The sequence below is a fragment of the Rana temporaria genome, chromosome 11, assembly GCF_905171775.1.
Source record: "Rana temporaria chromosome 11, aRanTem1.1, whole genome shotgun sequence".
Classification (NCBI taxonomy): domain Eukaryota; kingdom Metazoa; phylum Chordata; class Amphibia; order Anura; family Ranidae; genus Rana; species Rana temporaria.
Window position 1 is genome coordinate 161,705,995 of NC_053499.1, and position 11,414 is coordinate 161,717,408.

Below are 11,414 nucleotides of genomic sequence, written 5' to 3' on the forward strand. Positions count from 1 at the left end.
GTGCTGTATAATGTAAAGGGGCCCAGAGGTGCAGGGTGCTGTGTAATGTAAAGGGGCCCAGAGGTGCAGGGTGCTGTGTAATGTAAAGGGGCCCAGAGGTGCAGGGTGCTGTGTAATGTAAAGGGGTCCAGAGGTGCAGGGTGCTGTGTAATGTAAAGGGGCCCAGAGGTGCAGGGTGCTGTGTAATGTAAAGGGGCCCAGAGGTGCAGGGTGCTGTGTAATGTAAAGGGGCCCAGAGGTGCAGGGTGCTGTGTAATGTAAAGGGGCCCAGAGGTGCAGGGTGCTGTGTAATGTAAAAGGGGTTCAGAGGTGCAGGGTGCTATGTAAAGGGGTGCAGGGGTCTGTGTAACGTAAAGTTGAAACAAATTTGTTACAAATATTTTTTTCCTCTTTGTGTATGTTTAGGTGACCAGGGGGCAAGGGGTGAAGATGGGGGGGGGGGTGGCGCCAAAGGATTAGCTTGCACAAGGCACCTGAACACCTAAGGCCGGCCCTGATCCTGGGATAGCTTAGTGAAAAGTGTTTCTGTCCCAGCAAATCCAGGAGAGTTGGAAAGTATGATGTAATGCCAGATTATCATGGGGCCCCTCATGCACCTAGGGCCCCTGGGTAGTGACCATGCATTAAGACGGCCCTGGGCACGGTGCGTACTGCTGACACCTCGCGGTTTTCTGCCCCTAAATTCAGCAGAACGGTGAACCGAGCCAAGTATCCTCCTCATCCTCGCCCCGGATATGATCCCTTATGGCGTTCTTCCAGGTCCAGGGAAGACGGGATTGGCGTTGTTCTTCAAATGTATCCGTCCCCGTGTATGAAATGCTGACCACACCGGGCACTCCGATTAGACAGACCATTGCAAATTCATCTTTAATTCCTTCAGTTATATTGAAGGCTTATTCGACGCAGCAGCTGGATCACCGCAGTGCTGATGAGGCAATATCGGCAAAGAGACATAGAAAAAAGACCAAGTGGTTCATTGAGTTGGGGAGAGATGGGGAGGGGGAGAGATGGGGGGGGGGGAATGGAGAGATGGGGAGGGGGAGAGATGGAGAGAGAGGGAGGGGGAGAGATGGGGGGGGAGATGGAGAGGGAGAGAGATGGGGGGGGGGAGAGATGGAGAGGGAGAGAGAGATGGGGAGGGAGAGAGATGGAGATGGAGAGAGATGGGGGGGGAGAGATGGAGAGATGGGGAGGAAGAGAGATGGGGGGAGAGATGGGGAGAGGGAGAGAGATGGGGGGGAGAGAGAGGGAGATGGAGAGATGGGGAGGGAGAGAGATGGGGAGGGAGAGAGATGGGGAGGGAGAGAGATGGGGGGGGGGGATGGAGAGATGGGGAGGGAGAGAGATGGGGAGGGGGAGGGAGAGAGATGGGGGGGAGAGGGAGAGATGGGGGGAGAGGGAGAGATGGGGGAGGGAGATGGGGAGAGGGAGAGATGGGGAGAGGGAGAGAGATGGGGAGAGGGAGAGAGATGGGGAGAGGGAGAGATGGGGAGAGGGAGAGAGATGGGGAGAGGGAGAGAGATGGGGAGAGGGAGAGAGATGGGGAGAGGGAGAGAGATGGGGAGAGGGGGAGATGGGGAGATGGGGGGGGGGGGGAGATGGGGAGATGGGGGGGGGGAGATGGGGAGATGGGGGGAGGGAGAGAGATGGGGGAGAGGGGGAGATGGGGAGATGGGGAGAGGGAGAGATGGGGGGGAGGGAGGAATGGGGAGAGATGGGGAGATGGGGGGAGGGAGAGAGGGGGGGGGGGGGGGGAGATGGGGGGAGGGGGGGGAGGGGGGAGAGGGAGGGGGGGGGGAGGGAGAGAGAGGGGGGAGAGGGGGAGATGGGGAGATGGGGGGGGGAGGGGGAGATGGGGAGAGGGAGAGATGGGGGGGAGGGAGGAATGGGGAGAGATGGGGAGATGGGGGGGGGAGAGGGGGAGATGGGGGGGAGGGGGAGAGATGGGGAGTGGGAGAGATGGGAGGAAAGGGATAGGCAGAGAGAGAGGGAGAGACTCACAAAACCCCTTGGTCACATTTTTTGTAAATCTTTTCTTGTATCTTTCATGTGACTGAAGAAATGTCACTTTGCTACAATGTTGTGTAGTGAGTGTACAGCTTGTATAACAGTGTAAATTTGCTGTCCCCTCAAAATAATTCAACACACAGCTATTCATGTCTAAACCGCTGGCAACAAAAGTAAGTACACTCCTAAGTGAAAATGTCCAAATTGGCCCCAATTGGCTATTTTCCCTTCCTGGCAGCAGTCTTTGGGAAGGTGAGGGGGTCTCAGGGTGTACTGATAAAGGCATGCTATGTGATGCAGTGCCTTAAAGTATTCATACCCCTTTGAAATTTTCCACATCTTGTCATGTTGCAACCAAAAAACGTAAATGTATTTTATGTGATGGACCAACATAAAGTGTCACATAATTGTGAAGTGGAAGGAACATGATACAAATAAATATGTGAAAAGTGTGGGGGGAGGGGCATTTGTATTTGCCTGTCTGCGTTATCACCAGTCAAATAACGAGATCTGTAAACAAGACCTATTGGGTGCAACTGATGGGAGGACCGGCTTGGGGAAGCTCTGCACTCGTGTCTATTGGAAGGGTTTGGTCTCCATCTATTGGACGAGTCGATGAATTTCAGGCTTTATAAAGGAATTCCAGCGAAATAAACCATTTTACTGACCGAGTTCTCTTCTACAGACGCCCCTGCTGAACAAACACCTGCAGTCTTTGATGGAAGGACTGACGGCCAAGGTCTTCAGGACATACAACGCCTCCATCACTCTGCAGCAGCAACTCGATGAGCTGACCGAGTGTAAGACCAACGTTCTTTTATTTGTATGCCGTACACAGGGCCGTCTTAGTTGGCAAGTATGATGTAATGCAAGATTATCATGGGGCCCCCATGCACCTGGGGCCCCTGGGCAATGCCCAGGGGTGCCCATGCATTAACACAGCCCTGGCCATACATGAGTACATTTGGGGAACGTGGGCGGATTGTTGGGCTGATTTTTGCTAGGAGTTGAGAATCTTTACTTAATAAATTGTTTTAATTTACACATTTATCCAATCCTGTGAAGAACAGAGTATGATTTACTTGTTTCATCCACACATGATCGGATATTCAAAATGATATAGGGGCTAGACAAGTGCACTGCCGAAAAATTCATTTATTTACGTTTCATTTGTTTTTTAGCTTTTTTCGGGAATTTGGGAAATTCAAATTTTCGGGGAATTCTAATTTTGGAAAATTCTAATTTCGGGATTAACAAATTTGTCAAAATTCGTTCAACAAATTCGTAACTAAACGTCTAGTAGGGGCCAGATGAAGAAAAAACTGCGGGGAGCCATTTCACAAATACTTGTGAACTTGGCTGTTGGCTCACAAGTATTTTCCAGGCATCAGATTCAGGGCTGCCATCAGGGGGGGTATTAAAGCCCACACTCGTGTAAGGGGCCTGGGGATCCCAAGGGGCCCGGATGTCCCCAAGTAGCTCGGGCCCCCAAGGCATTCTACCTGCTGCCTGAAGGCTGGATGATTGACAGCCACTTTCGACCAGTCCGCCACACTTCCTGATTTTACATGCCACGGAGCTCATGGAGGAGGAGGGGACATGGGATGGAGGAGGAGGAGACATGGGATGGAGGAGGAGGGGACACGGGATGGAGGGGACACGGGATGGAGGAGGAGGGGACACGGGATGGAGGGGGATGGGGAGATGGGACTGAAGGGGGAGGAGGAGGAGGACATGGGTAGGAGGAGGAATGGGACTTGGTATGGGATGTCCGTGAGCAGATTCGGTGGTACAGCCAGTGGGTTGGCCCTGGGGAATGTTGGTGACCAGGCCCGGGAGGGCCCAGGTCTAAAGCTGTTTAAGGGGCCAAAAAAATTCTGATGGCTGCCCTGATCACATTAGCGAAATCATAGCAACAAAATGTATAAATACTGTATCTGTGTTTGCTACATATACAGTATGCATTTCTGATTTATTTTCTTCTGTTTTTAAAATTTCAATATCTTACCTCCATCCAGCGGAAGTCACAGCCCCAGAAAAGATCCTGTCTTATAATAGAGCCAACAGAGCGGTTGCAATACTATGTAACCATCAGCGGGCACCACCCAAGACTTTTGACCAGTCCATGGCCAACTTGAGAACCAAGGTGAGACGTCGTCTTTATGCTCCAAGAACAGTGGCAACCAACCAGGATTATACACTTTCATGGCTCTCTGGGTTCTTCACCAGTCCATATACCCCCATGGCTGGACGAGTCCCGTCACACATGTCCAGGGCTCCCGTCTGACCCTCTAGGCATAATTCATAAGAGGTGAGCATTAGGCACTCGAGCCACAGCAGCAATGTACATCTATGTTGCTTTGCCTGTCTCTGCCATTCTGCCGATGTATATCTACGAGGCAGTCAGCAAGTGGCTAAAGAGTATCTAAATCCAATAATAAAAATGTAATATTGCAGTTCATCAGTCCATGGATGTGGTGGCTGCTTTCGTTTTTCTTTGCAGGCTAAAAACCTTTTATAAGCCAGAAGAGAAACTACCTCTTGCTCTTCTGATGCCAAAAATACAGTAAAATTAAAAACAATATCCTCTTCCTTACAAGCTATATTCTGTAAACTCCATACTACCCTTCCTCCATGTATTAAAGTGGAAGAGAAGTTTGTAGTCCAGATCAGGAGCATAGACTGGGTGACAACCATGGTTTTGTCCATTAGGGCACCACGAGCGAGCGTAGCCACAAAGACAAGGAAGGATGTATGTTATCGGGTGGGAAAAATAAAACGAATGCAACCACTACATCTAAGAATCCCCCCATCCCCGGGAAAACTCAGGCAGGTGCCGTGTTTCTAATGCCGGTGTAGAACATTCTATCGCTGCTACTTCCTTGTTTTTATAAAATTGCATAGGGCTCAATGTGTCGAAGAAGAACCTTCGAAGTGTTCCTTAGTGGTAACCAATCTCATTTCATTCTAGTTTTACTGTCGGTGCAACTAATTGATGTTTTTCACTATCAGATCGATGCCAGGAAGGAACAGATGGCGCTGGTCAAGAAGGATCTGAAAGAAGCCAAAAAGCAAGCTAAAGAGAAAGAAGATGAGAAGCTCAAAAAGTATGTAGTGGGAAAATATTTAGATCCCTTCCACTGTCTTAGAGCTCAACTCCGGGCTGAAAGACCAACAACCCCCCCCCCCCCCCCCCCCAAACACCCTTGAGGCCCCTAGCGGTGTATTGGTTTTAGTTTTTACCTTTTTCTGATGTCTTTTGGCCGGCCATGTGATGCAGTGGGTACTCATTCTATTCTGTCTTCACCTGGCAGTAAACTGTCCTGAATGATGCAAGGAACATCGCTGATGTGACCTCAACACAGCTCTATACATTAATACACTGGGATTGTAGGGTAAAAAGCCCGGGGTGTGGGGCCATGCCCCTTAGGGTCACTCAACCTGGAAGACTAAGCACAAATGGTGAATTGATTGTGGTAAAAAAGAAATACTATTGGGAACAGCTGTAGAATGAAGGTGAGGATTGTGACAGCTAGGCATTGAAGACGAGTATTGGAACAGCTGTGGATTAAAGGCGAGAATTGAAATGGATATGTGTTTTAAGGGTGAGGATTGGCACGGCTGTGGAATGAAGGCAAGGATTGGAACGGCTACGGGTTAAAGGCAAGGGTTTGAGCCAGTTACAGGTTGAAGGTGAAGATTGGGCCGTCTGTGGGTTGAAGGTGAGGATTGGGCAGTCTGTGAATTGAAGGCGAGGCTAGGCGCGGCTGTGGGTTGAAGGCGCGGCTGTGGGTTGAAGGCGCGGCTGTGGGTTGAAGGCGCGGCTGTGGGTTGAAGGCGCGGCTGTGGGTTGGAGGCTAGGCGCGGCTGTGGGTTGGAGGCTAGGCGCGGCTGTGGGTTGGAGGCTAGGCGCGGCTGTGGGTTGGAGGCTAGGCGCGGCTGTGGGTTGAAGGCTAGGCGCGGCTGTGGGTTGAAGGCTAGGCGCGGCTGTGGGTTGAAGGCTAGGCGCGGCTGTGGGTTGAAGGCTAGGCGCGGCTGTGGGTTGAAGGCTAGGCGCGGCTGTGGGTTGAAGGCTAGGCGCGGCTGTGGGTTGAAGGCTAGGCGCGGCACGGCTGTGGGTTGAAGGCTAGGCGCGGCACGGCTGTGGGTTGAAGGCTAGGCGCGGCACGGCTGTGGGTTGAAGGCGAGGCTAGGCACGGCTGTGGGTTGAAGGCGAGGCTAGGCACGGCTGTGGGTTGAAGGCGAGGCTAGGCACGGCTGTGGGTTGAAGGCGAGGCTAGGCACGGCTGTGGGTTGAAGGCGAGGCTAGGCACGGCTGTGGGTTGAAGGCGAGGCTAGGCGCGGCTGTGGGTTGAAGGCGAGGCTAGGCGCGGCTGTGGGTTGAAGGCGAGGCTAGGCGCGGCTGTGGGTTGAAGGCTAGGCGCGGCTGTGGGTTGGAGGCGAGGCGCGGCTGTGGGTTGAAGGCTAGGCGCGGCTGTGGGTTGAAGGCTAGGCGCGGCTGTGGGTTGAAGGCTAGGCGCGGCTGTGGGTTGAAGGCTAGGCGCGGCTGTGGGTTGAAGGCTAGGCGCGGCTGTGGGTTGAAGGCTAGGCGCGGCTGTGGGTTGAAGGCTAGGCGCGGCACGGCTGTGGGTTGAAGGCTAGGCGCGGCACGGCTGTGGGTTGAAGGCTAGGCGCGGCACGGCTGTGGGTTGAAGGCGAGGCTAGGCACGGCTGTGGGTTGAAGGCGAGGCTAGGCACGGCTGTGGGTTGAAGGCGAGGCTAGGCACGGCTGTGGGTTGAAGGCGAGGCTAGGCACGGCTGTGGGTTGAAGGCGAGGCTAGGCACGGCTGTGGGTTGAAGGCGAGGCTAGGCGCGGCTGTGGGTTGAAGGCGAGGCTAGGCGCGGCTGTGGGTTGAAGGCGAGGCTAGGCGCGGCTGTGGGTTGAAGGCTAGGCGCGGCTGTGGGTTGGAGGCGAGGCGCGGCTGTGGGTTGAAGGCGAGGCGCGGCTGTGGGTTGAAGGCGAGGCGCGGCTGTGGGTTGAAGGCGAGGCGCGGCTGTGGGTTGAAGGCGAGGCGCGGCTGTGGGTTGAAGGCGAGGCGCGGCTGTGGGTTGAAGGCGAGGCGCGGCTGTGGGTTGAAGGCGAGGCGCGGCTGTGGGTTGAAGGCTAGGCGCGGCTGTGGGTTGAAGGCTAGGCGCGGCTGTGGGTTGGAGGCGAGGCGCGGCTGTGGGTTGAAGGCGAGGCGCGGCTGTGGGTTGAAGGCGAGGCGCGGCTGTGGGTTGAAGGCGAGGCGCGGCTGTGGGTTGAAGGCGAGGCGCGGCTGTGGGTTGAAGGCGAGGCGCGGCTGTGGGTTGAAGGCGAGGCGCGGCTGTGGGTTGAAGGCTAGGCGCGGCTGTGGGTTGAAGGCTAGGCGCGGCTGTGGGTTGAAGGCTAGGCGCGGCTGTGGGTTGAAGGCTAGGCGCGGCTGTGGGTTGAAGGCTAGGCGCGGCTGTGGGTTGAAGGCTAGGCGCGGCTGTGGGTTGAAGGCTAGGCGCAGCTGTGGGTTAAAGGCGAGGCTAGGCGCGGCTGTGGGTTGGAGGCGAGGCTAGGCGCGGCTGTGGGTTGAAGGCTAGGCGCAGCTGTGGGTTAAAGGCGAGGCTAGGCGCGGCTGTGGGTTGAAGGTGAGGCTAGGCGCAGCTGTAACATAGTCCTGTAACATATGTGGAAAAGGTGAAGTCCTGTGAATACTTTCCGGATGCACATAATACACAAAAAACCCAACTGTTTCCCTTCCTAAATATCAATCTATCCTCAATTTGGCCATGTCAATTTTTCAGTTGAGGGATGCCTAGTGAGGAAGGGGGCGGGGCAGCAGGGCCACACGCTAAGCAAATGTCTAAACCATTTGCATTAGTTGGTGCCCACAGGGGCCCCAAAATTTCTGCATTTCTAGATCTATAAATGTGCCAACGTTCAGTTTTTTTGTACTCCATAAATTCCTCTTCTGTTGATTCTTAGGCTCATGGAAAGTAAGAAGAAGGCTCTTCAGAGATCAGAGGAGCAGATTATGAAGCTGGAGGTGCAGGCGACGGACAGAGAGGAGAACAAGCAGATTGCCTTGGGCACCTCCAAGCTAAACTATCTGGATCCCCGAATCAGTGTGGCCTGGTGGGTAAAGGAATACCAATACTTCTCTGATATGACCTTTTCATTATAGACCTCCCCCCCCCCCCTTCTTACTGAGCTTTGGTCAAACTTGGGTCCCCCTTCACACTACTGTAACGGCGGTGATCTGCGTTTTTTTTTTTTTTTGTGACTGCGACTTTATGGCGGACATATCGGACACTTTTGACACCATTGTCATTTTTACAGTGATCAGTGCTATAAGCTCCCATTCACACCTAGGCGTTTTGTCGCCTGTAGTGTGACGCCGCAGCAGCCCCCGAGACGCTGGAGGGATGAAAACACATTGCCCTCTATGGAGATGGTTCACATCTCCTATGCCGAACGCCGAAAGCCGCCTGAAAAAAAGGTCCGGGACTTTTTTTCAGGCGGCAGGCGTTCGGCGTGGAGATGTGAACCATCTCCACGCCGAACGCCGTACGCCTGCCGCCTGAAAAAAAGTCCCGGACCTTTTTTTCAGGCGGCTTTCGGCGTTCGGCATAGGAGATGTGAACCATCTCCATAGAGGGGGGGGTAAGGCTGCATTCACAATCGCGGCGTTTTGTCGCCGCAAATCGCGGTACAAAACGCCGCAATTTGTCGCCGCAATTCGCGGGACAAAACGCCGCGATTTTGTACGCCTAGGTGTGAATGCAGCCTAAAAATGCACCGATTACTGTAAAAATTACACTGGCAGGGAAGGGGTTAACCACTAGGTGGCGCTGAAGGGGTTAAGTGTGTCCTAGGGAGTGATTCTTACTGTTAGCGGGCGTGGCTACGAGTGACACGTCACTGATAACCGTTCCCGATCACGGGGGAACAGCCATCACTGACGTGTCACTAGGCAGAATAGGGGAATTCCTTGTTTACAAAGGCACCCCCCCTTTCTGCCTCTGCCGACCGCAATCGTGGACCGCTCGGGAACATCGAGTTCCCAGGACCCGCGAGCACACTCACGAGGCACACAGCTGGGCGCGCGCCCCCGTTGGGCGGTAAATTTACAGGGACGTACAGGTACATCGATTTGACTGCCCGTGCCATGTTGTCGAGGTACATCTGCGTGCGGCAAGTGGTTAAGTGACAATTGCGCGGTCGTGTGGCGCTGCACCCAAATAAAATTGATGTGCTTTTATCCTCACAAATAGAGATTTCTTTTGGTGTTTTTTTTTATTTTTACGTTGTAAACAAAAAAAAAAGCGCCTATTTTCTTAGACCAATATATATTCTATAAAATACTGATTGATCATCTGTAATACTGTATAGTAACTTTTTGTGTTTTAATGCCACTTTAAGACGTAATGCTCCCGGCCTTGTGTTTTTTATTCCCCCTCAATAGGTGTAAGAAGTGGAACGTTGGGTTGGAGAAGATCTACAATAAGACGCTGAGGGACAAGTTTGCCTGGGCCATCGATATGGCAGAAAGCGACTTCTTCTTCTAACTCTCCGAATCGTCTTCATAGACTTTATACTTCTTCTGGATTCTCGATTTTCAGTATTTATTGATAAGTGACCACAGAGACTTTTATATTCTCCAGATTTTATCCACATTATTTATCATGCAGTTTTTTTTTTTTTTTTTACTTTTATATTAAAAACTTTTTTATATAATAAGTCTTTGGGTCATGTTTTTTTTTTTTTTTTTCTAGTGGCGCAGCAACCCTCCCCCCACAATGATCCTATAGAAATATATATATATATATCGAGTTTCCCCGAAAATAAGCCCGGGTCTTATATTAATTATGCCAACAAAAGACACAGTAGGGCTTATTTTCAGGGTAGGTCTTACCATGTACTGTGCTGTCTTCTCTCCCCATCTCCCTCCCTGCCTGTCGTCAGGAATCCCCAGTGTGAACTGAGTTAAAATGCTTGTAAAATCCTATAATCCACTCTATTACAGTATTATATAATGTACAATGTGTGTTTCTGTAATATAATTGTGCCAAATACATTTGTTATAGCGCCGCTCTGCACTTCTGTTACCCGCCGCAGCTCTCTTCCCCGCAATTATATTACAGAAACACACACATTGTACATTATAAACTACTGTAATAGAGAGGATTATAGGATTTTACAAGCATTTTTAACTAGGGCTTATTTTCGGGGTAGGGCTTATATTGCAGCCTTCCTGGAAAATGGCACTAGGTCTTATTTTCAGGGTAGGTCTTATTTTTGGGGAAACGGGGTATATATAGATAGATAGATAGATGAGAGGATCGGATGAGGGATGAGAGGATCAGATGGCCTGAGGTGGGGGGGGGCGCCGGAGCCGGTCCAGAATGCTCGGAAAATCTCGGAAATAGTTCCCGAGCCTTTCCAAGGTTTTCCAGGTTCAGCTGAGGTGTCCTCGGCCTTTCCGTGTGTTTTCGAGGCTCTCCTGCGCCCCCCCCCCCCCCCCCCCACACACACACACTTCTGGCCACATGCGGTATTGCATCCTATTGAAGTCAATGCGGAACAAATTATTTTGGTTTCCATTGACTTCAATGGGGAAACTCGCTTTGATATGTGAGTACTTTGGATTATGAGCATCCTTCTGGAACAGATTATACTCATAACCCGAGGTTCCACTGTAGGGCTGCAACTAACGATTATTTTCATTGTCGATTAGTTGGCTGATTATTGTTTCAATTAATCGGTTAATGACCTTAACCACTGTTTACATTCCTTGTAATAGGAATAAAAGCGGAAAACAATTTTTTTTTTTTTAAATAAGTACAAAAATAAATAAAAGAATAAAAAAAATTAAAACGCCCCTGTCCCCAGTAGCGCGCGCGCAGAAGCGAACGCACACGTAAGTCCCGCCCACATATGTAAACGCCGTTTAAACCACACATGTGAGGTATCGCCGCGTGCGTTAGAGCGCCAGCAACAATTCTAGCCCTAGATCTTCTCTGTAATTCTAAACTGGTAACCTGTAAAAAAATTCAAAGCTTTTCCTATGGAGATTTTTAAGTACCGAAGTTTGGCGCCATTCCATAAGTGTGCACAATTTTAAAGCGTGACATGTTAGGTATCTATTTACTCGGCGTAACGTCATCTTTCGTACTTTACAAAAAAAATTTGGCTAACTTTACTGTTTTGTTTTTTTAATTCATGAAACTATTTTTTTTCCAAAAAAAAGGCGTTTGAAAAATTGTTGCGCAAGTACCGTGCAAGATAAAACGTTGCAATGACCGTCGTTTTATTCCCTAGGGTGTCTGCTAAAGAAACATATATAATCTTTGGGGGTTCTGAGTAATTTTCTAGCAAAAGAATGATGATTTGTACATGAGGGAGAGAAGTGCCAGAA

General features: G+C 51.2%; 1 protein-coding gene across 1 annotated transcript in view; it reads left to right on the forward strand.

Annotated features, from left to right (window-relative positions):
- LOC120917955 (DNA topoisomerase 1-like) overlaps positions 1–9,732 on the forward strand; it is a 58,220-nt gene extending 48,488 nt beyond the window's left edge. Inside the window, exons 8-12 of the mRNA XM_040329594.1 lie at positions 2,693–2,807; positions 4,026–4,153; positions 5,020–5,114; positions 7,982–8,131; positions 9,462–9,732. Coding sequence (XP_040185528.1) covers positions 2,693–2,807; positions 4,026–4,153; positions 5,020–5,114; positions 7,982–8,131; positions 9,462–9,564 — 591 coding nt within the window. The 3' untranslated portion in view covers positions 9,565–9,732. The remainder of the gene's footprint in view (positions 1–2,692; positions 2,808–4,025; positions 4,154–5,019; positions 5,115–7,981; positions 8,132–9,461) is intronic.
- The last annotated feature ends 1,682 nt before the right edge of the window (positions 9,733–11,414 follow it).